This window comes from Hippocampus zosterae, chromosome 10 (genome assembly GCF_025434085.1).
Source record: "Hippocampus zosterae strain Florida chromosome 10, ASM2543408v3, whole genome shotgun sequence".
NCBI classification, from domain to species: domain Eukaryota; kingdom Metazoa; phylum Chordata; class Actinopteri; order Syngnathiformes; family Syngnathidae; genus Hippocampus; species Hippocampus zosterae.
In genome coordinates, this window is record NC_067460.1 from 11,627,286 (window position 1) to 11,655,178 (window position 27,893).

General features: G+C 43.5%; 1 protein-coding gene across 8 annotated transcripts in view; it reads right to left on the reverse strand.

The window, feature by feature from the left end:
• Nucleotides 1-495: 495 nt before the first annotated feature.
• Nucleotides 496-27,893, reverse strand: part of ncam1b (neural cell adhesion molecule 1b) — a 67,800-nt gene continuing 40,402 nt past the window's right edge. For 2 of the 8 annotated variants that reach the window (XM_052077452.1, XM_052077451.1), the window contains 12 exons: nt 24,354-24,383; nt 18,816-18,966; nt 16,527-16,714; nt 15,608-15,704; nt 15,344-15,514; nt 14,605-14,733; nt 10,436-10,560; nt 9,401-9,581; nt 7,405-7,603; nt 6,313-6,429; nt 4,746-5,654; nt 496-2,916 (listed from right to left, as the gene is read on the reverse strand). In XM_052077452.1, the coding sequence (XP_051933412.1) occupies nt 2,799-2,916; nt 4,746-5,654; nt 6,313-6,429; nt 7,405-7,603; nt 9,401-9,581; nt 10,436-10,560; nt 14,605-14,733; nt 15,344-15,514; nt 15,608-15,704; nt 16,527-16,714; nt 18,816-18,966; nt 24,354-24,383 (2,415 nt within the window). In that variant the 3' untranslated portion in view covers nt 496-2,798. Of the gene's footprint in view, nt 2,917-4,727; nt 5,655-6,312; nt 6,430-7,404; nt 7,604-7,754; nt 8,712-9,400; nt 9,582-10,435; nt 10,561-14,604; nt 14,734-15,343; nt 15,515-15,607; nt 15,705-16,526; nt 16,715-18,815; nt 18,967-24,353; nt 24,384-27,893 lie in introns of those variants that run through there. The other 6 variants (XM_052077454.1, XM_052077453.1, XM_052077455.1 and 3 more) reach the window with 5 other exon arrangements.

The window sequence follows — 27,893 nt, forward strand, 5'->3', positions numbered from 1 at the left end:
TTTCGCGTTGTGAGTGTCCGGCTTTGTCACCCCCGAAACAACGAGCAGTGGCCACTAAGAATGTGATTTGGTTGTCTTTAAGTTTTACACGTGTATAATTGCGCTGTTTAAAGAGGGTACAAACGACAGCGTGAGCGACTCTGCAGGTTGTCAAGCGCCAGTTTTGCAGCTCCATGACCCTACAATTAAAGAAACATCCAAATTTGTCCAAGTGAGGATTGTTGTATCAAACTCTGGAGCTATTTACTTTTTTAACTAACAAACATTATGCAATAGGTGTTTACCACCAGAGCAAGTACATCACGGAATTTCCCGTCCAGTAAGACCTGTTTTGCACAGTGCGCGCGATAAACACCAAGTTGTCCATCCATGACGTGCAGCACGCGGCCTTTTAGCACGCGTCTGTGCTACCGCCTGATGGCCAGCTCGCGCCATTACATAGTCGCTTTTTTTTTTAATTCAAAGGGATGCGGCACAAAATGACCCAGCACCAAGTGAGATTGAGAAACAATGTTTTTATTTTGAAAATGGGTTAGCACTCAAGACTGTACACAGCAGATATTTACTGAGATTTTTCCACCCCGTAAGATGGAGACGAGAAAGCAAGGTGGTCTGTAAGGTGTACGATGACAGCTGAGCAGTTCTGTTCAAAGGGACGGTATTTCCTCAAATCAGTAACGGGCGTTCATGAGGGGCCAGGTTTTTATTTGTACTAATTTTTGGAATACGAAAATCATTCAGCAATTCACACTAAGTGAAATCGGAATTTTACATGTATGGAAAGACGTCATGTTTATTTTTGTGTTTATTAATGTCTGAACAATACATCAATGAACTGAGATAATCAGAGTTAATGGCTGATTTAAATAGGTTTGGACAGGAAAGTGAGACGTTTGAGGGTTTTTTTTTTTTTTTTTGTGGTCAGTGCCTTGATAGGTGCCACTGTTTATGTGAACAACAGAGTCCATATGAGCACCGCAGTTAACACTTAAAAATATCTGTGGGAACAATTGTGTCTAAATTAGTGTCCTTGAGTGTTTTGAAAGGTGCTTATAATGTATTATTATTATTATAAATTGCAATTACATCGTTTTTTCTGATATGAAAGGGGAGGTGTTTATTTCAGGTAGGCATTTATGGTCTTAAAAGTGTGAAGGACGACATCTATGAAGGTGCTGCAGTTTTGGTGAACGACAAAGTGCAGATGGGCTCGTAGTTGAATCTGAGTGTGTGTGAACGATAAAAATTTTTTCATGATCGGAAAAAGGAAATGTTTATTTGATGGAGGCATGCATTTTTATCAAGTGAACGAGTGATCACATATTAGAGTGTAAGAGAAAGCTAATGGTCAATAAAAACGTCATCTCCACACAGGAAACTCAGTAAGTCTCAATCTTTTAAATTCACTCGAGAGGCTCAACGCTTTCATGTGTGAGCAGAAGTGTCTGTTTTATTTTGTACTTTTTCACAATGCAAAACGGGAGGCGCTTCTTCGAGGGAGCCATTATTTTGAGGAAATACGGTCCTTCCACTTTTTGTTGACTTTGCATTTGCTGTCTTAGAAAACGAGCGAGTGACCACCCTGCTTCCTGACAGGTGGATTGTACAAAAGACAAGAATTGAAAGGGGGGAGGGTGGCGGGGGAGATAAAAGAAAGCACATTACAGAACACTTGAAGGAGAAAATAAAACATTGGGGCGAAAGCAACACTTGTGAACAGAAAATGAGCGACTTAGGTCCCAAACAACGTGCCTGGTCGTTAGTAGTTATGATTTCATGCCTTCCTTCACGAGAACCACTGACTTGACGCTGTATACGGAGCGCTGTGTGTGTGTGTGAATGTGTGTGTGTTTGAGACACTTTAATAAACACGACACCTGTTATTATCATCATGACCTCATTAGTCCATTGAGCACACTTTTTTTCTTCTAACAATAATACAGTAGTACATTTTAATATACAGTATAATATTTATACATATATATATATATATATATATAAAAACAAGATGCTAGATCTCTCACGACAAAGCAGATTATCATAGAAACCGGTGACAAGGACGTTCAACTGACACGCGCGCGCGCACACAGGCACAGTGCACAAGCTTGCAGGCAGGGATGGAAATTTTCGTAGTTTGTAAGTACTACTCCCCAAAAAGTGGTTTTGTTTTTGTTGTTGTAGTTTTGTTCATTTGTTTTGTGCGGTGAAGAAATGAAACATATTTAGATCACAACATATCAGCACTCCTGATGGTGACGCCCCTCGGCCCCCACTTCTTTTTTGAGTGTGTCGGTTTTCCAACCTCCGGTGAGGCAGTGACGGTACATGGGATCGCCAAAAAGACCCCATCCAGTGAGCTCCGTGTGTGTGTATGTGTGTCGGGGTAGGGTACTGGGGGCTGGAATTGGAGAGGCGAAACCATAAAGCTTTTAAGCAACCATCTGCAGGCCAAACATGCACAAACAAGCTAACGAGACGGGTGCACGAATGAAAAGGTCAGAGAAAACAAAAATGTCGCACAAAAGACAAAACGACGACCGCAAAGAATGTTGTTTTATAGTTCTCATGATAATCGAATGCTTGGGTGAGTCACGATATAGTCCTGTTAAATTAAATTAAAAAAATAAAAATCTGGGGACTAGAAGATAAACTCCTCAGGGGGTGAAAGTGTGTGCTTGAAAATGTGTGTGTGTGTGGAGGGGGGAGGGTGGGGTTGATGTGTTTACTTTAGCGCACTGGAAGTGAAAATTCCCGCAGCCGCACAATGTTTAAGATGGATTTTTTGTTTGTTTTGTTTTTCATGCTTTGCTTTGCGTGGTCTTTGTCTGTATGACACTGTTGTGTTCGGCGGGCGTCTCCTTCATGGCGTTGGACAGCTCCTCCTGAAGTTTGCCCTTCCCTTCCGAAAAAATCATCCTGAAATGGGTTTGGGGGTGGGGAGGGAGAGTCCAAATTAGAAATATTAAAAGCAAAACGCAACGTCGGTGAACACTGAACCTCGAAATGAGGTCGTCGACGTACAGTATATGTAAGAAGACCCTGGGCGCTTGCACAGTCTGCTTACATATTCCTACACCACCGTTGACAACAATCGGGGGGGGGGGGGGGGGTCATGAAGTTTCTTAAGAGTCATCCGGCATCACATGGGCTTTCCTCAACCAAAAGCACATCAACAAAATGCTACGACGACAAAGCTCTCTTGTACACTGGAGCGAGGACAGGGCATTTCTCTCAAAGTCTGAGGGTGTCGAGGCAGATTCCGTATTTACCAAAAGCCCCTTTCAGACGAGGACCGTTGTTCTTTCATGCGATTTGATTTCAAGAAATTATCCAAGTCCAATTAATCAATGTGAAAATAATCATATGTGACAAGTTATCTTGGTTCATCTATCGATGCCGACAACCTGTAGTGACGAGCAGAACAATCCACTTGCATTTGATGGCAGATGGTACAATCAACCTACCGGTATGTTTCCACAATGCAACAAAATAATTGCTTTGTACTGAACTAAACAGGCCCAGATTTCATCTTGAGTTTCTTATTTTTATTTTTTTTTAGAAGAGGACGTCATTATTTTAGGTCTACACTATATTTTATTGTGATGTTTTGTTGGGTGTTTTTTTTTCATTTTATTTATTTTTCCGTCAGAAATGTATAAGGCTACTGATACGGAAAGAGGGGTCAATTTGTGCCTGCATCCAATGTAGTATTTAGAGGTGCAATGCCGTCGAGATGGAAGCCTGTCAGATGCATGTTGCTTGCCGTGATATACTCGCAGAGGACGCTGATTGCACCTCACCTAATCTGTTGGGTGAAATCTGTCTGCCCGATATTAAATGCTCTTTTCTACAAAATCTGAATATAAAGACACGTGAGACGGAAAAAGAGTCTTGGTCTTGTCGTGAAAATGCTCTATACCGTTGGCCTAAATGAGCTTGGAAGATCAGCTATTTCAGACTTCGTCGTCGTACCAGTCATGTCTCTTCCTCTTGTTTGGTCCACTTTCCACAGAGTTGAACAGAACTAACAGTAGTAGTAGTAACCACAATTTTTCTTCGTTCTGGTCGGTTGACCGTCACCAGAAAATGTCAGTGGTCAATGGCTTACCTTTTGAGCTAGACTTATGTTTTTTTAAAATCTATTTAATGTACTTTTTAGGTGGCAGGTTTGTTAGAGTATCACGATTTTCCGTCTCTCGACTCGTCATCTTTCCATGCGTGCCCAAGTGTGATATTATAAAAGGAGTGTCTGAAGTGAGACGTCTGAAAGAGGCTTCTTGAGTGCTCATCAAAACTCGTGCATAGCTGGCGTCGGGCCAAAACCTCCTTTGTCCAAATTTTGGTCAATATTTTTTCACAATTCAAACCAATTGGTCAGTCCCCATTTGGGACTGTGATTTGATTTTTGATTTTTTATTTTTTCAAATTACCGACCAACCCTAAGTGCAAAAAATGGCCTGCTGTCTGACAGGGAAATGTTAACAGTTCAGCAAACACACGGTATTTTGGGTTTCCTGGAACGTGACGGTTGTGGAGATGTGAGTATTGTGCCCGACACAAGCGATACGCATGATCAAAACCTCACTCCTCAGTCACCATCAGACCATTGAGTTAACTTCATACCACCCTTATTCGGCTTGTTGCTAAATGTGTCGTCAATGAATGAATGAATGAGCGCACAAGTTACTCACTCACACATATACACACACGCACACACACAAATAAACCTCTAGAGGGAGCCGTACTCATCGTTGACAGGAGGAGCGGTCTTGGTCAGAGGCTCTGATGCGTCCACTGAGAGGGGGAGATCTGCTCCATCTCCATTGGGCAGAGAAGGGGCAGAGGGCGGGCTCTCTAAGCTAATGAGATCATCGGGGACGGCCGAGGATCTCTCCGTGCCGTTACTCAGCTCCAAGTCGAATGTGGCGTTATTGAGACCCATGCCGTGGGCGAGTAAGTCGTACATGTGAGGTGGTGATGCGAGGAGGTCGCTCGCAGGCGGGGGAGACTTAGGTGTTGGGATATCTCGGACCAGAGGGGAACATTCTTCAGCATCCGGCACTTTGGAAGCGCCGTGGATGGCTGAAGATGGGGGGTTAGGGGGGGAGCTATGAGGGTAGGACGGCTGGGCGAGCTTGTCAGAGGTGCATTTTGAATCGGGGTCTTTGGGTGTGAGCGGCGGACTGGGAGCTGGTTTCTTGGTGTCTGGAGTAAGAGGAGGGTCCGTGGCCAACGGAGAGACGGGCGGACTAGCTTTAGCCTTTAGAGCGGCAAGTTTAGGAGAGTGCCTCCGTTTGGGCGGGATCGGCGTCCCGGGTTTCTGAGTCCGTTCGGGGGTGCCGGGTGGACCGTCGCTCTTTGTCTTCTCTTCTTTGTCCGCCACCCACTCGGCTCCCCTCCGCTCGACTAACGGCGCGATCTTGGCCTCGATGGCTGCCCTGCACACGGGGGGAGTCGCCGGCGGCGCGCTCGTCTCCGGACTGGGTGCCGGCGCCGGGATGGGTGTGGGCGAGGGGTCGTTGGCCGGGGTGGACAGGCTACACGTGAGTGTGGTGGTTTCGCTAGAGGGGCTGTCCTGAGTGGGGTCAATGGTGGCTGTGGCCGTATCGCAGGAGAGTGTGTCCAGTGCCAGGGCAGCAGTGAAAGCCGCCAGCCTGAGAGAGCAGGGAGAGAACAGAGACACACAAAACTAGACACCAGGGTGACTGTGACACAGGAAGGGTGGCCTCGAGCGGCATGCGAGAGGATTAGTCGGCCTCACAAACAACACAAGCAACTGAAATCAAGAAGGACGGTCGACAATGACAAACAGCAACAAAAAAAAAAACAACAACTATTAAGGAGAAACAAAAAACTCATGCTGTGAGTGGACATTTATGGGAGCGGGGGCGAGGGAGATACTGAATGGGGAGGCTGGAAATCCAGCAGAACTATTACGCAGAACCACCTCAATGGCCTAAACAGTACCAGTGACAAGTAAGCTTGACTCGAGAGGACAAAGGTCTTTCTTTCCATGTCTTCTACTGGTATTGCTTCAACATTCGTATGACCGCACAGTCGACAAGTACTCCTGAAAAGCGACACACTCTCAGTGGACTCCACTCAAGAATGACCAGAACTTGTCTGAAAGAAGTGGACGAAAGCGGGTCAAATTCCGTCCTGCTTGGTGGACAAGGGAATTCTTGATAGTGGAGTTCAAAGTTCCAACAGCTGATAAGAATGTTTAAGAGCAGCAAAATAAGAAAAGGAAAAAAAAAACAAAACGACAACAACAACAACAAAACCGTTTGTGCGGCTGCCAGCTTGACTCACTCTGGCTCTGTGAGGGGCGTGGTTTCGCTGGGTTCCGTTGGGCCTGCTGCATTGTGATTGGCTGTGCACTCATCCTCCATTCGGACCTCCACGATGGGCTCTTTGGACTCGTCTTTCCTGTGGACGGATACGGGACATCATCCTCATGAATAGAGTGACTGAGGAAAGTACTTTCATTGCGATTGGAAAACAAATCATTGTGCGCTGTAATAGCAGTTGTGCTTTGGTCACAGAGATGCAAAAACCGTGACTTCCTTGGACAGGTTTTTCGGTATTTAGATGCAAATGACGTTTCTTAAGTTTGCCCTCTCCAGAAAACAGATTTAGAAAAAAAAGCAGCCAAAATATCGCTTGGACCCATTTCTATGGAGCATTTTGTTCATAATAACAACTAAACAAATTTCCACCTAACTTATATGACAATCTGTCATACGTTTGGAAAATTATTCAATTTCACTTAATTTGTCAGAAAAATATTTTTTTAATTACAAATACAAAGTATATTTTGGTTCATCTCTTTATGCCAGCGACATGTAGTGACAAGCAGTTAAATGCTCTTTTATTAGATGGCAGAGGGTTCAATTAAACAATGTTGCCATTCGCATAACCAAATGAGTCGTGACTTTCTGTGGTTAGGTCAGCTTTGTGTTTAATTGAACCCGCCAAGATTTCACACTGAGTCCATTTGTGAGAAAACTGAGACGAGATCAGAATTTCTTTAGTGTTTATACTTTGTGTTACATCCTCGGTTGGTGGTGTGCTGTGAGACTTTTGTTCTCTCTCTCAAATGCGTGCTGACTGTCCTAGAATGTTTAAGTTATTTTGGGCCACTTGGGGGCAGCACAAGAACACATTGGCTACCTAAGTCTAAAACAAGAATTGAAAAATCCGGAACCAGCTTTAGTCACACCTCAGCATAAAACAAGGATGAATGTTTTATGCTGAGGTGTGACCTCTGTGAAAAGGTTGAGTTAATTTGTAATGACCATAAATGACACGCTTACGACACGGTCGACATTAAGTTCTACCGGGCAAGCGGGTTTTCATTCGACCATGCTTGACCACTGAGATTGTATTTGTGCGGCTACTGACATGAATGCGGCCTTGCCCTCCTCCAGGTCTTTGCCTTTCGTTCCGGAGGTCGACTTGCCGCACAGGCACATGATGAGGCCGCACTTGTTGACGAAGTAGCACGTGACGTCGACGGCCAGGAGCAGCAGGACAAACGCCACCACCAGGATGCCCGCCCACAGCATGACACCCATGGGGAACGCCGCGTCTTCGTCCAAATCTGACGGTAATGACAACACAGTAGCGAGCGCGTGATGGGTTAGTCCATAAACAAATCAATACATCTGTAAATTGCTTCGAAGAAGAAACGACTCACCTGGTCTTGCTGCGGCGTTTTATACACGTGGGATGGAAAACAGCCCTCAATCACATGTATTCAACATATGTATTTATTTGGAGTTAGATATAAACTACTCATAAATGATCCTTGTTCATCTAGCTATGCCAGCGACAAAAAGTGACAGGCAGAGCATTTATCTTCCACTTCATGGCAAAAGCTACATCATTAACCTGCAAAACCAACTGGTATCTTTCACACAGCAAAGCAAGTGCTTGCGTGCACACGCTGTGTAAGCACATATGAGTCATTAGGTTGAGATCATTGCGGTATTTCACAATATTGTGGTGTGAGAATTTTCGACAGTAAAAAAAAAAAAAGTGGAAATGTTGGGAAGCACTTAAAATACAGTGTTTATATATAAATGACACTATTAAGACAGGCGTGCAGCTCTGTGTATGCGAGTCGGGGGCGGCGCAGCACCCTTCAGTGATCATTGTAGAAAATGTGGTTCGGTATTTTGATACACTTGGACATGCAGGAGAGAAATGTCAAATGTCACAACTCGTAATACAGCGTGGACACTATTCAAATGTAATTAGGCTCTTTCCTGCTAGCTGTTTTTGTTGGCGTAAAGGTAAAGGTCAGTCTTTCCATAATATACACACTTCGGTGAGCAACACGGCAGTCACTCAGGATTTAAAGTAAAAACATTCGAGTTGCTGAGTATTGGACCGTGGTCTGGTTAGTTGCTTCCAACTGTCATTCATCTCTGTTGTTTATCGCGACTCACTGTCAACATCGGGGGGCCAGGGGGAGACTCCAATGGCTTTGGTTTGGTTGTGTCGTGAAGACCACCACCACCACGCACAAACACACGCACACGCACACAGTCATGTCCATCATAGTTTTTTGAAAAATGCGTGCGGAGACAGCCGGGCTGGTCTCGCGCGATTTAGCCGCCATCCAAACTACGAGAGCAGCAATGCGGTGATGACGGACAGGATGAGTGAGACCAAACAGCACGTCACGGACGAGGAGCCCTGAGTGGCTGGGATGACAATGTCCGGAAGCGGTTCGGAGATCAGGAACGTTGGAGGTGAAGGGGGAGGGGAAAAAAAAGGAGGATGAGGGGAGGAAAAAAAGAGAAGGGGGTGGGGGGGCAGAGGAAGAGAGAAAGTGAAAATATGTCGTCTGAAAAAAAAAAGGTGAAAATATCAAAGAAAAGAAGGGAAAAAAGCAGCAACACATTTGAAGTGAAAAGCACAAAGCGGGAAGATGGCGCCTGATGAATGGACAAGATGGCGTCGGGGGTGAGGGGCATTGACCAGTTTTAATTAGGACTGCCTGGTTAGTCAACTGTTACATAGCACAAACTATCCGCCCTCTTTCCACTGTTAAGACTGAGAAAGATGACACTTATTCAGGGGGGAGGCGTTTCAAGTCACCTGGCAATGTTGCGCAGGAGCAAACTCAAGCTCATTTAGCGACACCCGTCAAACCTTCCAGTCGGGAAAATTCTGCCGGAAAAGCATTTTTTTTTCCCTCTCGCCGCTGTACGAGTAAATCTATTTTTATTTTTTTCCGGCCCCGTAGATTTATTGAGTTGTCATTTTCGCCTTTCAGGGCAAAAATAGAAGGTGAGCTTTGAGTGATGCTCCCGGCCTCACTTGTGTTTAGTTGCCGTGTTAGCGCCCGAGCAAGCGGGCGAGCGGGCTAATAGGACCGAAAGAAGCCTACCTGGCATGACGGCCGGCTGGACGGACGTCCTGATAGACATGCTCGCCTGCTCTGACTTGCCCTTCTGGTTCTCGGCCACCACGGAGATGTCATAAATGGTGTCCCACTCCAGCCCGCTTAGGATCACATAGTCACTGTTGCTGGGCATGCGGATTTCGGGTTTCCAGTGTGAAGACTCAATCTAAAGGCACACAAGTTTGGGCTTTTCAATTGCGGTTGAGGCCACCTTTCGGGGTTAGTTTTTGAACAATGTAATCTTATAGCAAGATTTGCACTGTGGCCACTTTTGTACGCCGCGCATACTCCACACGCACGTACTGTATAGTGTGTGTGTGTGTGTGTGTGTGTGTGTGTGTGTGTGTGTGTATACACTTCTTCGTTGGTTCAGATGTTTTTTTTCTTCGGAGCCGTACATGGCAGATAAGCATTCGGCGACTGCTGTGGTCAAAGCACAATTTTGTGTGCAAAATCTTCTGTGTCCTTGTAATTGTGTAACAAATCTAACTCCACGCTATTGCCTCTGCTTACAGTGCGCAGAATGCCGGGGTCGAGATTATCTTCTTCTTCCGTTTAACATTTTTTCTATTGGTATTGATCACGTGTATTGTCATTGTGATCCATACTGATATTAACTTATTGCCCAGCCCTCTTTGAAACCAATTTTAGGTTCTCAGATTCCGATTTTTTAACATGGGGTGAAGGGTTCCAAGCAATGGTTATTTGCTTTTCCAATCAGGCTTTCAACTCTGTGGTGTGGTTTCAAGTAGGGCTGTCAAAACGAAGAACACGGCGCGCTTCCAGATGTATAAATAAATAAATGTATATAAATAAGCGGCTCTGCGATTTTCACCATTGACTTCCTCGTGACTAGACAATTAATCTCGGGAGCCCAAGTTTCAAGTAACACCTTGTTGGTCTTCCCAGAAAGCAACTTCATATTTTCCTCAGTTGTCACTTCCTGACACAACAGTCCAAGCTTGATATCTGTCTCTTGATATCTGTCTCTTGATATCGTCCCGATGTCACCATACTCACTGGTTTGAAGCGGACAAGGTAATGGAGGATGGGCAATCCACCGTCATCTTGCTTGGTCCAGCTGACTTTCAGAGAGTTACCAATTGGCTGAAGCGCTCCTTCAAGCCTGGGAGGACTTGGATTTCCTATAGGCAGGGGAGCAGCAGCGTCATAATCAACTTTTCACAGAATGAAATTTTCCCTGACCAGCGAGATGGGTTATTGAGCGAGGGCAATCGTTTCGTCTTTAGAAATTGAGATGGAGGAAAGTTTGAGAAAACGTCGGCTCTCTTTATGTGGAACTGGGAGTCGCGGCTTGGAAATGAAGCGGACTTACATGGGACAGGAGAAGAGAGCCAATCTCGCTTCTTGTTGCTTTCAAGCTTAGCTTGTAGCAGACGTGTGCACATTGCAGCGTGACGTCTTTGATCCACTGGTGAAAAGGTCACTTTGATTCGCTCTCTTTCATCGATAACTGCTTCAGACAACAAAGTGTCTACAGGAAAGTGGTTAAGATTGCAACGATTGTCTGTGTCTCATGTGTTGTTTTGTATTATTCATTCATTCATCTTCCGAACCGCTTGATCCTCACTCGGGTCGCGGGGGGTGCTGGAGCCGATCCCAGCTGTCTCCGGGCAGTAGGCGGGGGACACCCTGATTCGGTTGCCAGCCAATCGCAGGGCACACAGAGACGAACAACCATTCACGCTCACACTCACACCTAGGGACAATTTAGAGTGTTCAATCAGCCTGCCACGCATGTTTTTGGAATGTGGGAGGAAACCGGAGCACCCGGAGAAAACCCACGCAGACCCGGGGAGAACATGCAAACTCCACACAGGGAGGCCGGAGCTGGAATCGAACCCGGTACCTCTGCACTGTGAAGTCAACGTGCTAACCACTGGACTACCGGGCCGCCCTTGTTTTGTATTATTTTGTCTTTTATTTTCATTTTTTTACTTTCTTTTGATGGCGGCGCGGACACCCGCAGCGGCTCCTGTTGTCTTGTTGTGTCTTGAGAGGGGAGAAATTTCATCTGTGCTGTATGTGCACATTTGACAATAAAGTTGTATCCAATCCAAATCCAATCTAATCCATGGTCCTTATGAGGTCATTGGCGCACTTCCTTTGTAACTTTGCCTCCAGATGTCACACACGTGACTATATGACAAATGGGTGCATGCTCATCTGATGATTGACCGATATAAGCCACGCCTCATAGTCTCCAGGGCTGTTTCCCCCCTAATTGACTGCAATGTTTACAGCACAACAAATTAGCACCGGATAACATGTTTGCGCCGCTCAGCCTCGGCACGTGGCAAGATTTCAATAGCAAAGGTTAAATGCAGCACTCATAGCACTACCAGACACGCACAAAATTTATCATCAGTGTTAAAAGGCAACAAACGGAAGAAGGTGCATTGCGGTTGGACATATTCTGACGGTGTGAGGCGATGACTTTGTTAGTCGGAGCTCTCAGTATTAATGTTAAAAGCTGCTGATTGAGAACCAGAGCAAATTGCGGAAAGAGAGCTTAGTTTTTTTTTAGAGGGGGAGAGTATTAATTATGGTGGTGTGCCCCAAAAAGTGGTTGTTTCTGGAAATATTAGACACAACTATGGATGTACAAAATCAGTTTTTCTCTTGTTTTAATCCCCACTTGCATCTTGTCTTTGAATTTATCACAACTGATCCTCGGTTGTAATCATTTTAGTCAATCATTTCGATGATTTGATGAATTTTGCGTTATTTTATTTTGTTCTTTAATGCTTTAATGTTTTATGTAAAGCACTTTGAATTGTCTTCTAGATGAAATGTGCCGTAAACGAAACAGCTTTTTCTTTCTTTTCTATATTTGAATGCCATTAGCACAGAAGAGCGACTGTGACGACAAACAAGGAAAGTGTAGCCATGATAAAAGCAAATGGAACATGCTGGGATGTGCGAGCGCATTTGGCTTTGCAGTACAATCCAATTACATACACAAATTAATTAGACCCTCTCCATTATGTGTCTGTAAGGAGTGAATGGAGTCACTTTTTCATTTTACAATGCCGTGATAAAATATTTGCCCCCTTCCCTAATTTCTGTGTCTCTGTGTGATACTAAAATTCATTTGATGAACTGAAAACTTTGTATGTGATAAATATGCAAAGAACACAGAAATCAGGAAGGGGGCAAATACAATAGTATTATCACTGCACTGTCAAAGGGCCTCTATATCAGAGTTTGATATCTGGACAATCAATAAATAGGTTCTTATAACGTTGGCAGAGCCGTAAATTTAGGTTTGAAGATGGCAACTTTGTGCAACTGATGAATTCACTTGTGATGATTTGCTCTTGGAAAATTTGGGGATGTCGAGCAATAGTGTTTGACTTTGATGGTCTACAGGTGAGATTCATAGCGGAGCATCTCACAGATAGCTACCTCTCAATAACAATTCACGCAACGCTGATAAACATCGCCAAGGTAACAGGCTCTGGCTCTCATTAATCCTGCCAAGACGAACGCCCACTCTATTGATTAATGGCATTTGGCTCCAACTCTGCTGCGCATCCGCTTAGAAGCAATTAATGTGGCGTTTAATAGCGGCATTTGACGATTAAAGCAATCAGTCTCAACGTCAAGTTTACCTTCTGCAGAGCGAAGGGGGGCAGGCCGTCACGGTGCCATGCAAACCAGAATAACAGTCACATTAATTGTACATGTACAGTGTGTGAGTGGTTGAAAGGGAAGGGAATAAGAACAGGCGTGAAGAATAGAGCAGAGAACACATGACTAGCATTCTAAAACCCCGGAACAGGGCATCAGAGGGTAAGAAGGCTCTCTAGTGTGTGTGAAAAGGGCAGCAGACGTCTTAAACGAACGCACTTCGGTGCTTCTGATGAGTCATGAGCAGAGGGGAACAATCTAAACAGTCGATGGCACAAAGCTGAAGACCAGAGGAGTGATGCTTGCCTTTTGAAGTGCAACTTTGCTTTAATTCATCACTCTGACGTTTAGTTATTCACACGCTGCTAATTGGATGGTCATTATGATGGCTACTGGGATAACGTTTGGGATATGACAAAGAGATTCCGCAAAATGGGCGCAACAAAATAATCTGACAACTTTGGCTTTGCACACGGAAACCACCGCAGGCGGGATTTTGTTGCAACTGTGCACTTTCCCACAGCAACACAGGATCCCCGACCAGTTAATTGGACAACGTCAGCTTTGTTTCATCGCTCAGCAGCATTTATACAGAACATTAAAAAAAAAAAAAAAAAAAGTGGAAAGATACTATTCTTGCAAAAGGGGGCTTTAAAACCACGCCTCCTACAAACTAACACACTAAGCCAATGTGTACATTTGATTAAAACTAATATGCACAGCTCTACTCTAATCATCCCGACAACAGAACAAACCCGTGTCTCCAGAGAATAAACCAAAAACGGCATCTTAAGACAAAGAAAAACACACAGTGGTAATTAATCATCTGCAAATACGCACTTCCCATTCAACTTAATGAGGTGATTAAGATTGAGATTTGCACTTATGGTGAATAATTCTTGAAATATAACCCAATGTTCCTCAAATACTGTTGGCCTGCGTCGAAAAGAAAAAAAAACCTTGCCAGTTTGACTTTAGTAAGCATTTCGAACGCACTAATGCCAAAACAAAAGAATCCAGAATTCCAGTGATTCAATTTCAATGTTGTTTGCTGCCACCAGAGGGGGCTGATTGCTAAATAATAGCATCTAGTCAGTGTCGTGTCGTAATTGATTTGGGCCAAGTCTCAATTATTGTGTGAGCCTAATGAAATGCAAATGTTAATTCAATTGAAGTGTAGTTGGGTCTAGAGAGAAGTGATGAAAAGGGGCCGCTGGGAGTTGAGTGTTTATCAGAGCAACAATAACCATGATGACCTTTAGGTGTGATGTATTGTCATGAAGGTGGTGCGCTTTTTCAAGGCATGTTAATTCCATTTAGAAATAAGCACGAGAAGGAATGATTGATTTGGGCTTTGCCCGTTTCACGTTCCTGTAATGTCTTTACTTTGCAACGTTGCCATCACTTAAGAATTGTTTGACGGCCGTGTTTTGATGTTTGTGCCAGTCTCGGTCCAGATTGCAAACAGTGCACTCTGTATTACTAAGGAATTGAGACCAAGAGTCAAGGTGTTGTTTGTCATGTGAGGAACTTACGGACTGGCTTCGTCTTGAAGGTCTCGACGGGGCAGCTTTCGCCTTCCCCTTTCCCGTTGATGGCAGACATCTTGACTTCATAGGTGGTGTCTGGCCTCAGGTGTGTGATGGTCACCTCGCCGATGGAGTCTAACAATATCAAACGTTCATACTCAGCAAAGAAAATTATTTTGGAGTTGGCGTAGAAAAGCCGAAAGATTGTACTTGAAAAATGTAGTTTTGAGATCATGGTTGGCACTGATGTCAGAAAATGGTGGAAGATCAAAGCATGAACACATTCTCATTTTCAAATAAGCGTGAAAGTTATCATAAAAGCTGCATTAACTGCTTTAAGTAACCACATACCTAATTTGTATCAGAGACTGTTTCTTAGGACCTGGTGCACAGACCCCTTACCGTCACTGAATTGGGCATAAAAAAAAGCCAAAGAAAATACCAAATCCCTTTTGATGCTTCCTGAGTTTGAAGTCCACCATCCCGCTGCATTTCAATTTGCATTGTTCAGATTCAAGGTTACATTTTATGACAGGTGAGCTTGGTATATATCCGGTTTACATTTTTTCATTTTGGCATTTATTTGGAATACCACCAGATGGGCTCGGACAAGATGGCACAGATAGACAGAGAGATGATTGTGAACAAACTGCAAGTCCAAAGGACAACAGCAGCAATTAAGCAGCACCTGCTGCTTGTAGATGTAGCCAAATGGAGGGGGAAGAAAAATCCGATTCATCATTACCATCTTTGAACTCATAGATTCTGTGCGACCAGCTGCCTCTGCCTTGCATCCTCCACGTTGCTTTATACTTGAGCACGGGGACACCTCCGGTGGATTCAGGCTCCTCGAACTGAACCAGCGCGGTAGTGGAGAAAGGTGACACCTCATTGATGAATGGAGATGAGGGCACCTCTGTGGTAAAATGGGAGGACAGGAAGTGAGGTGATTTAAAATAAATGAATAAACAACACACGAAAAATGAATTTGTCTTTTTCTGAGACTGACCGGCTTGAATGAGGACGAACTCTTTGGCTTCTGTGCCCATCTCATTGGAAGCAGTGCAGTTGTAACTCCCAAAGTCATTCTCAGACACCGGCGTCACCTGTCGGGAGACAAATGACAATCGTTACTTTACTTCAGTCAAGTGTTTATTTTATTTATTTATTTTATTTTTTGCCTCTACAATCCTACAAGTTTGAGCTCTGAAAATAGTTCCGCTCAAAGCCTCCGGTGGCTGAAATATATTCCACCAGGTTGTCTCAGGGCTTTCCAACGGCACAACCAGAGGCGTTAGCCACCAGCTTGCTTCTAGGCTAACAGCCTTGAGGGGCTGACCCCTTAGTTTAGGATTAAAAATAACAACACTGAGTTGCTGCGTTAATCGTGGCACCAAGGGAAGACGTGTTTTCGGTTATAGGCAACTCGTAATTGCCTTGGCTAATGCAGATGACGGCATGCAAGACGGTTTTTATATCGCGAGGGATGGGGGACTCATGCCGGACGCCAAACGTGGCACTCGGTGCTGTTGTAATCTCGCCCCTAAAAAAAATCTGAAAACTGAAATCATGAAAAGCATTTAAATACGTTCCCTCCGTAATTCAGTGCTCCCACTTCTCAGTCTTTGCACATTTCCAGCAAATATCTTCAAACGTGAGCATTTTGAAACAAATCTTTGAATTCACTTGACAGAAAAAAAGTTGAAATGTATTTAAAGCACGATGCATCCCCCTCCACCCACCCTGAAACTATAGAGGGTGGGTCTGGAATTATTTCCTGTGATGAAGAGGGGTTCACTTCATTCAATTTTTATTCGCTGCTGTGGATTTCCCACCATGACTTATTCACAGTACATAGCTGGAAAAAAAAAACCTCATAAAATCTTGATGACGCAAAGAGGCGCCATTAAAGAGCGCGTCCATCTTACTTGGAGGTAGCTGGCTAGGGGCGTACTGAAGATCTTAACGTTGCTCGTGTTGGCGTTGGGCAGCGTGAGCCCGTCCCGCAGCCAGCCGATGGTGACCTGGCTGGGGTGCGCCTGCACCTCACAGCTAATGTTGACGGCGTTGCCCTCCCAGGTGTACACCGCCACTTCGCCTTGGATTTTCGGGGTGTCTTGGGAGAAATATGTCCGATTGTTACACTCGTAAATTCAAGGATGTAACGATGCTTGAAATGAAAAATGCATCAGTGTGTTTTTTTTAAGGTAGCGATACACCTGTAGATCCCAGTGTATTGCCACACTAATATTACACTTGGAATGGTGAAATAATGACAAAAACATCAGATGAAAATGATTCGAGTTATTGCAAACATTTCCAGTGACTGCGTTCCCAAATGGGTTGGTTTGATCGAATGGGCTCATCACATTACATTGCGCATGCATGGAAGACAGCCTAGAACTGAAGCTGTCTTTGATGCCAAATGCATGACTTGTCAACGCAGGACCTCTAATCATGAAGCTGATACCTGTGTTCAAAGCATGCCTCTGCATCAGAGTGATGCATCAAAGCCATTCACTTTGAAATGTGTTTTTTGTTTTTAATCATAACCATGAAAAGGTTTTTAGAAGCATTTACACCATTTTTGACAACTCAAACTGCTTGGCGTCAAAAGCTCCATATTACGCAGAATTCAGCAAAGGTGCTTTCACACAACAATCAGATCATTATGAGGCCAGTGTTTGATGTGATGTAAATGTATGGACAATTGCTTTCAACCCAATTGGAGCCGCATGTTGACTGTGATTTGCCTGGCCTTTGTGGCATTTGTGCCGCTGTTCGGCTTCCTTTTTAAAGCCGCCTTTTTCCAGTGCCGTTGATCTGTGACGGCAAAGTGAGACTTCACTTTTACTACCCTTTTGTTAAAAGCGATCGTCCGACAAGTATTTTATTTCATTGTTTCATCGTCACTGTGGGACTTTGGGAAAACTTGTCGCAAAGTGTGCAAACAATAATTTCATGCTTTGTTGGGATCTGTGTGAAAGGCAAAGGCTGATAAATACCGGATTGTACTGCTTTGCAAAATACAGCTGCTAGTCAGAAGGTGTAAAACTGTCCGTTCAACCTTCGTACATAGATGAGAAACATGGGAGAAAGGCTGGAAAATGCCATCTTTCAGAGGCAAAAGGTCCTTGCGTTAATGCATGGATGTTTGCACTTATGTCATTAAGCAAATACATTTTCATTTTTTTTTTTCATCCCATTAGCGAAATGATCGACTTGAAAAATGTCAGCCAGTAATAGAAGCGGGGAGTTTCCACATAGCAAGCTGTCAGATGAAGAGCTCTGGGCGACATGTTGCGAGTCTCAAGCCTCTGCCCCAGGTTTCCACCGTTTTCGACAGCATGCGGCTGAGTTTACAAATTCGTGTCATGTGCCGACATAAAACGGGATAATGGTTCTGCAGCTACCACCCTAAAACTTCAGGTCGAATCAAGGCGACTGTGGATGTCACACGTTTATGACATTGGCAGGAACACATTTGGGGTCTGGATCACCATTTTTTATTATTGTTTTTTAAAATCTTCTAAATAAGTCGAACATTTTAGCATTCCTGCCATATGTGCATATAGAGAAGTTAACCATAATTAATCATTAATTAAACTGTTTAAACAATAAAAATCTCATTTGAATGATGACGGATTACAAATGAGCAAAAGGAAGGAATTATTGCTTCACTTTCCGGTGTTCGGTACATTCACTTCTTATATAAGGGCTAAGATCTAAGATATCCTTTATTTGTCCCATACTGGGGAAATTATTAGTCGGTTTTCAATGCTTTCAACATATGAGGTTCAAGATTACGAAGGGGTGCGCTAGTTTGCCATGGCATTAGACACATTCAGTAATCACCCACTGTTTAATGTTTGTGTCCTGGTTGTGTTTTAATTTAAGAATGCTTGCTTTTTTTCAGGCCAATGCAAAGAGAGTATTTCTTTGCCATTATCTTGGTGCCAATGAACTATGTTGAAATGAGATAAGGAGCTTCATTTAGGCAAAAGTATTGCTTTCCCACCATCTTGTGGCAGCTTGGCGCCAAGGCCGTATGTTGAAGTGAGATCGGGAACTTCATTTAGACAAAAGCATGATATCACCCTCTTATATCATCTAAACACAATTCTAAACCTTTCTATGGAGTGCGTCAATTGCTGTCCGATTTTTACTATTTGCGGCAAACACTGCCGAAGGGGGTTCACTACACACTGAATACTTACAGCGAACCTCCAGATATGCCCCCTGGTCATCTTCCCCAATGGCACTGCGCGCCGAACACAGGTACTGCCCGGCGTCGGTGTACTTGACGTACTTAAGTGTGAGCGAGGAAACGCGGGCATCACTCCGCACCACCACGTTCCCATCCTCACTCTGAACAGAAGCAAACAGTAGCCTAGTTAGTCCATTAATCCATATGTTTTATTTACATTCCACATGTCATGTGGAGCAGTGGACATGATGCAAGAGAAAAAGAACTGTGTGGTGGAAATGAGCACTTATGATGTATAGGCGCCATGTCATGATAATTGGCTCAACAAATGGCTTAATGATTAGCATGAAGATTTTCAATTCTAAAAATTCAAACACCGAAGTTCACCATCTTTGTTTTATGCCCTTGTGAATTAGGTTGAACCATGAGGGAGAGCCCCCCTTGATCTAGACTTACAAAATAAGGTGACTTAGACATTGAATTAGATTACATTAGAATAGTAATTTTAGGCTTCACCACGAAAGGAATAGAGAGAACCACAGACTTTCATATTAGAATGATAATTTCAGAATTGGACACTATCGGTCATTATTTTTGCCGATATGTGTATCCAAAAACAGCTTTTCAAGGAATATTTTTCAAAGATTTGCCCATGACCATATTCTCACAAATATATTTCATGTGTTTGAATATTACAAAGGGTTGAGTCGAGGAGAGAAATACGCTGAGGAGCAAGAAGACATTTGATTACCGAAAAAAAAGGCAACAGATGTGGAAACACAAGAGCACAGTTGGCCGTAGCAGGGAGCTGATCCATAATTCATGACAGAAGGAAGCATGCACAGCTTTCAGCTCGCAATGCGTAGCACCTTGTGACAGTCACCTTTAGCCAGCTTTTATGTTGCTTTCATTCAGGCCCATTTGATTTATCTATGGCTAGATTGCCTGTCCTGATCACTTCCGCGCTTATGTGGCTGCTAATTATTTCCAAAATGTGTGTCAAATTCAGCAAAGGAGAGAACGCGTTGCATTCCGAGCCAGTCAATGACAACAGGCAGCTGGCGAATGAGTTATGCAAATGACTCCCCACACACAAGAGATGCTACCGGTTTTCTCGACACCTGACTTGAAGCATTTTGCCCACCTTAAGGAGTCAACAACTGCCACTTCCAAACCCTGACAGGACTACCATTTGTGACAATAATACCAACCAGCCTCGTGATAACGCTAATGCCCGTAGCAACTCTTTCGCTGCAGTTAAGATGGCAAATAATTGCCTCCCACCAGTCCTGATAATTCTTTTATGACTTTGCCCGCATGCGTTCCATTTTATCCAGCTGCAAATGACAGATGATATGAATTGCCATTTGAGGCAATGCCATTCATCTGATTGCCCGGACTTGGCAAACCTCAAGCCGTCAATCTGTATTGTTTCCATATTGAATTTAATTAATGGATTTGGGAAGCAAAGTTTCAATGTTTATTTTTTGTTGGATTGTTTATTTTACAAGGTGTGACGGCAGTAAACACCTCAAGCAGCTCTTTTCCACAGTTTTTCCCCCCCTCCCCAGGGGCAAATGGCAAAGGGCCAAGCTGCAGGCAAAACAATGCTCTGGCTGCTTTTACAGATACTGTTTGGGGAGGCAGCCAGGGAGGTAGTGTAAAGAGAGACCCTCCTAGTTTGTATTCCGATTGAATAGGCTTCGCATGTTTGCAGCATTTATTATGCAGTGCGGGTAGAGGGACTGGAGCAACGCTTATGTAACACAATGGCCTTTTATTCTGACCCCGGTGCAGAAAACATTCTCTGTCGGACTCTGCCGCTTGGCAACGCCGGCTATGTACAAGTCGAAATTTGGCACTCATTTGATAAATATTAATTGTCTTTGTTTTCAGCAACATTTTCTTTTTCCTTCTAGACACGTCCGCTGAAGACAAACCAAACGGTCTGTCTTAATACAGTGCGAAGGTGCAGATCTACTTAACTGCAGAGAGGCACCGGCTTCTGTTTTGGGTAAAGCTTGTGCTAGGGGGCTGGAGTTGATCCTAGCTGACTTTGGGTGAGAGGCAGTGCAATCTCTGGACTGGTTTCAGCCAATCACAGGGCAGCCTTTATTCATTCATATGCATATATTTTCACCAGCAATGCTAACTTATGAAGCGTTCATAATCAATGTTGGGGACGGCAAGATATTTTTCAATACCTTACTGGCAACCTAACAGGAGTTCAGAAAATTCCGAGAGTAATAAGTATATCAAATTTTAAAATACTGTACGATTGATAAAAACACTTTATGGGTAAATTGATCTATTAAAAATTAAAAATGCAGCTTTACAGATGCCATGTATGTTCTGTCGCATTAAACATGGCTGGTGGGATCAGAAGCCATTATGAGGCAATTGCAACCACCGAGTGGCATCACTAGTCGGGGAGCATGGTGGGTGAAGGAGGATTTTGTCTGAGGTTTCGTCTCTACAACAACATCGAGACTGTTAGTCCCGCCATTAAATAAGCAAATGCTACAGCACATTTATGGAGCAGCAGGTAGAACGTTGGAGCGTGAAATCGGAAATGAGGTGTACTAAAACAGAGGTCCCAATGTTTTTTGCCTCGCGAACCGGTTTCATTTTTTTAGGCAATATTTTCAGGGACCAGCCTTTAAGGTGTGACGGATAAATACAACAAAATAATATGATATGACCAGCATGATAACTGTGGTATTTTCCAAGCATAATAATAAACACAATCAGGACAGAAGGAACGTCCTATCTGGTCGCAACACTCTCTGGTCGCTATGGTAACATTTAAACATGCCTTCAAAATAAGACACACCGCAAATACAAAGTGCATGAAAAATAAGAATCACCACTGCCACATATTATGCAGAGTGGGCTTTGTGGGTGGGAATCTCCCGCTGAGATAAATCCGTATTTTAAGTAGGACTTCTAATGCTGTCTATTAAATGTAGCTTCTTTTTCTTGGAAGTCGTAGGCTCCTCTTCTGTCTCCTGGCTGGGCCTTTTCCCCTTCGCTAAGACGTTTGTTTTTTTACTCATTTTGCTAGCCCCTGGTTTCATTTTAACGGTAAGCTACCACGTGACCAAGAAGCATGCCTTGAGCTGCGTCAAAAGTGATATTGTAGACGGATGTAACAGAGAATCCGGTCATTTTTCAAAATATAAAAATCTTTCAGACTCCAAAATAAATAAAATGGAAGTAATGGAAGTTATTTTTCCATTCTGTGCGGCCACGGACCGGTAGGTCTAGGGGTTGATGACCCCTGTACTACAGGACATGTTAACTTCACGTGTCACCAAAGCTTAACTGGCGCGGCGTTTGTAAGAAGGAAATGTGCTCTGCTCTGCAGATTGTCCGCCGAGTCTGCCGCATTTGGCGCTAACATGCTCGGCACGCACACAACACTGTTCCGTGCCCATAACTCTTCTCGCCACTGCCTGCCTTCTATTATGGGATATCTACACACACACACACACACACACACACACACACACACAAACACACACGCACACACACATCCTCACAGCACAAGCGTTCTAGAACATCCGCTCGTTCTGCAGCTGATGACTTTCATTTTCCCCACCCATTTATGTAAACCAATCACAGTCCTGTCGATTTTGAGATTGTTAAGTTCACACCTTGAACGCACTGCTTAGTCGAAAGGCAGCTAACGTCCCATAGATCTGTTACTTCAACAGGCATGTGCGCCAAGTGGACACAAACCTTGTAATTATAGCCGCACCTGACTACGAACATTCCCACCTCACCTGTCGTCTCAAAAAAAATATTTCTCATTCAAGTACTCTCTGGACATCACATGATCATGACTAAATAAGTGGCATTCCACAAAAACAGGAGTAAGGGAGAATCTTTCCAACACATTTCATGTGACCCCACACCACCATCTTTGTTTAACGTGTTAATTTGAAAAAAAAAAAAAAAAAACATGCTCTTAGCAGGGGAGCCCCGGGGAGCCACTTATTTCGCTTACGCCTCTGGCCGGGTCTGACTCGCGATAATATCAATATTTGATGTTGATGTGACTTCATCATCACGACTTTGGCCGGATATTAAAACAAAATGAGAGAATTATGTTATCATATTCAGCCAACGTAGTGAAGAACTAGAGCTTGATTCTGTGTTTGCCACATAAATAAATATGGCCTGTACTTCTATTTAGCACTTGCAAGAACTCGTGAGGCGAAGAAAGTTGCTGGCAGACTATTCTTTTGGCATTTTTATTTCTTTCACCAACAGTCGCTGGCTGCGATGCATCAAGGCAGAGACATAACGCGCTGGAAAAGATATTGGCACGGCTTTGGGGGAGCGATGACGGTTTGCCAAAGTTGGATTTTTCTTAATCAAATAAACTCACTGGCCAGTTCCAAGATGCTGTAAAAAGTGGCGCGCCACCACTGATAGGAAAAATGAGGTGTAGTTGCGCTAACCAAGATAAAAAATTTCAAGACTAAAAAAAAGATCATGGAAGCGATAAAACGGGGCTGCTTATCTGGGGGTAAAAAAAATGTGGAAAACATCCATACAAATCAGTCTTTTAAAATATCTCCTTTGTGTACCCTGACTAGAAACTTTTGAGGGGTTCACCTTTCAGAGTTCTGCGTAGTGATAACATGATTTGTTGCATATTTTTTATTTACGGTGGCACTTACACAACGTAACATTCCAAGTTGCAGCCATTTGATAAGTAAGGCGCGAAACATTACAGAATTCAAGAAGAGACACATGGCAAAGCACGAAAATATTCCTCCCTCTATGCCTCCTTGCACCATCAAACGTCTTCAATCAAGGTAAAAAGTAATGTTAAATGCTCATTCAGTGTCTTGACTTTATTAGTCATTCATATTTATTTCACACTGTTTTTTGACGTGTCACACGATAGTTATTCTCCATGAAATGCATTTTTAATCACTCACAAAAAAATTGGGTCCACTGTATATATCGCAGGGCGGCCCGGTAGTCCAGTGGTTAGCACGTCGGCTTCACAGCGCAGAGGTACCGGGTTCGATTCCAGCTCCGGCCTCCCTGTGTGGAGTTTGCATGTTCTCCCCGGGCCTGCGTGGGTTTTCTCCGGGTACTCCGGTTTCCTCCCACATTCCAAAAACATGCGTGGCATGCTGATTGAACACTCTAAATTGTCCCTAGGTGTGAGCGTGAGTGCGAATGGTTGTTTGTCTCTGTGTGCCCTGCGATTGGCTGGCAACCGATTCAGGGTGTCCCCCGCCTACTGCCCGAAGACAGCTGGGATAGGCTCCAGCACCCCCGCGACCCTAGTGAGGATCAAGCGGCTTGGAAGATGAATGAATGAATGAATGAATGAATGAATGTATATATCGCAAACTCAAATGGCCTCATACACAGCGGAAAAGTTACACCGCCCCCATTGTGCGCCTACTCTTCTTGAAGGATTTTCATTTGCATCCATCCATAATCGCATTCGACTCCCCTGACATGGGAGATGGATGAGTGTCAGGAAAAAAGGAGGGAAAAAAAAAGTATGCATTTAGAATACCTTGTGCTGCTCAGGACGAGTCCATGATGCCTGTAAAGGACAAAGAGAACAACAAACGACAAAAAAAAGGCAGAGTAATTCTTAGAAGGCAATCCTCGTGAGGGGGTTAAAAAAAGCGTTGGTGCTGCAAATGACACATAGGTATTAAGTTCTGTGTTTTGTTTTGGGTTTTTTTTTTCTCCCCCATCTTTAATACCTGAGCTTGAAAGTTGGATTTGGCGCAAACAGTATCAAGTGCAGTTCTATGCTTGATGTCGACTATTGTGTGACGGCAAAGGCCCGGATTTTAAATATTTTTAGTAATCCCTAGCATGTCCTCTTTGGAACAACACTGCATCTAAGCTCCATTAAGAAGCCCATCCATGATAAGAAGCGTCATGATAGCCCAAATGCTTTTAAAGATAAGATTAAAAAGGTCTTCGCTTTATCTCGGGGGTGGGGGGCAGCGTTAAAAAAAAGTGGTATTGAGATGATCGATTCGCCATCCATTTTCTTGTGGCTTTCATCATCTGATGCAATGGTAGCACTAAAAGTAATACACGCTACAATTACTTTTTACACTAATCGCAGCTCAATATTTTCCTTCAAAAGGCTACTGAAAGCTGAATTGATCATTTTTGGCTTCTTAAACAAGCCCTTGGGACCCATTTTGTGTTTGTCTAAAACCAGTAAATTTTGGCCATTACTTTAGTTAATTCTGGCAGCTATGGATTGTATTCAACGTCTGAATGCTGGATACATCAGTGAATTCTAAGAGGATTGGAACAATGTTTACATCGCACATTAACTCTCCCTATTATGTCGACGGGAGTATTATATGTTGGTGTTCATTGGCCCGCTATGCATTCATGTATTCTGTCGACATTTCATTACAAGAACATGCTGGCTAATTTAGTTAGCTACATTATGCTGAAAACCAAAATGATTGGCATCTGGATTTGCAAGTGTTTATTATTTAAGAATTAAATACAGTATATGATTACAGAAACACACTGAATATTAAACAATGGCGGCAGTTTATTACAGCGGACATTTCCAAGAGTTTCAATGAAAATGTAAGCGGTAAAAGCACTGATGTACAACATATTGTGGAGCGACCACCTGTCAGTCGACTAGACTGCTAATTGTCGATGCCATGAAGTGCGCTTCTGAGAAGTCTGCACTTGATTTCACCTGACAAAGTGCTTTGTTTCGTAACATGGTTGAAATCGGCTCAACTCATGTGAATAATTGCATTCACCAAGTGAGGTCATTGCAGTCGTTCCTATTTTTTGTTTGTTTTTCTGATGGGAAATGAGAGCCACCTATTTGAGGGAGGTTATTTGGCAACCTAGCAATTGCGGTACATGTCTACTTCAGGGATGGCTACTATTTGCAGAAATACGGTATGTACATTATGGAAAGTGACGAGGGAACAAATTGCACTGTACTTTGCAGCCCGCTCACATGGATGGCTTTCGAGCTACCCAGGACAACATGCGATTTCCATTTGGAGTGACAGACACAGCTCACCAAGACAAGAAGCTTTACAGAAGGCATGCTCGAAGGAGAACATGTTAAAGCGTGACAATGAGGTGCGATGGCTCGTGTAACAAATAGAATGACAAACAGCTCTTTCATCAGATGAAAAGCACGAAAACTTCTGAAGTAAACACAATCTCCTGGAATAATTGTCAGGGCGGAAAAAAACACAGTGGTACCTGTACTTAGGAATGTCTCTTCATATGAAATGTTCAAGTTACGAAACCCCTCAACAGGAAAATATTGCCTCTAGTTATGAGAGAAATTTCAATACAGTTTGCGCTGCAGCCCCAAGTTTTCTGAATGCAACATTCTTATAGCTGCTCTGCCATTGGCTACGACCGAGCATCATTCTGTTAGAGGGACCTCTACCGTATGTGTCTATGTGTGGAGATGGATAAATAGATATGTGTCCATGCAGCATCCTCGTCATTGGTCCCTCAGACCATGAAGCGTTCCAATAGTTTTACGTAAATGTGAATCACCCAGAAAAAGTGTTCACCAGTCGGGCGATCGCTCACTATGCTGATGCCTTGGACATTTTCGAGAATTGTTAAAAGCTGACAAAAGCAAACGACCTTGGATCGGTTCATGATGAAACCTCAGGCAAAAACCACTTCTGAGGCAGAACATGAAACGATGAAGATGTAATTAAAAGTGAAATGACCATCATTTTTGTTCTTTATTCTTTTTCTATATTATGCACAACTCTCATTTATTGTGCAATAATCTAATTGTAACATGTATTTGTTACATATTTTGATGCGTTTTTTATGCTTTAGAAAACATTGATGACTGAATTTTGAGGGGCTTGGAACGGATTGGGACATTTGCATGGAAAATGCGTCTCTACTTACAAAATTTGTAGCTAAGAAATTTCTTCCAGAAAACACAAAGTGAAAAGAAAGAAAGAAAAAAAACATTAGAACAAGCTTGTTCTGTTATTCAAGCACCCCTCTGCTCAGAATATTACATTATCCAAGGTAGTGGGAACTTGATTTATTAAAACAAAATAATGGCGATTGGTTCTTGTCTTTTCTGCATTTTTACTCAGCATAAAACAAAGTCCATGATGGAGTTGTGAATTTAACTACAATGATAATATGAAGGACATTTCTGGTGGCCAATGTACTCAATTAAAACGCAGTGTACATGTTTCCGTTGTTTATCTGCGTAGTTTCATTCATAGTGTCATAGAACACTGAACAGCTCGTTATGTCAAAAAACTATGCTTGCTATCTCATTGCTTAAACCCCAAATCGAATTGGTGAGCTATGAGAATGTTGTTGGCAACAGGCACAGTCTGTCTCTTGCACATTAGCGCAAACAGCAGTTAGCTGCATTGTCAACGCCGCGCTGCAGAAGAGCTATGGCCCTAATCTACCAGACAGCCTAATAGTGTGGAACATCAGCACCTTGTCTGCGCACAAGGCACTGGCTCTGCGCTACATTAGCACTTCATCACTATCATATGTGATGCATGTCTGTTTACGCCAAAATGAATGGCAAACAGGTAAATGTTGCCATAAGACAAATTTTTCCACATGTTGGCAGCTTCGTATTAATAGCTGCAATAGAATTGCTCCCGGGATCTGTTGCAACCACTCATCTAGTTTGGGGGTCACTGCCCCGAGTGCTCCAACCACCACAGGCACGACTGTCACCTTTAGCTTCCAGGCTCTCTGCAGCTCCTCTCTGAGCCCTTGGTATTTCTCGCGTTTCTCATGTTCCTTCTTTCTGATGTTTCCATCACTTGGGACCGCTACATCCACTACAACGGCTTTCCTCTGCCCTTTATCTATGATCACGATATCTGGTTGGTTTGCCATTACCATCTTGTCCGTCTGGATCTGGAAGTCCCACAGGATCTTCGCTCTGTTATTCTCCACCACCTTCGGAGGTGTTTCCCATTTTGACCTTGGGGTTTCCAGTCCATACTCCGCACAGATATTTCGGTAGACTATGCCAGCCACCTGGTTATGGCGTTCCATGTAGGCTTTCCCTGCCAGCATCTTACAC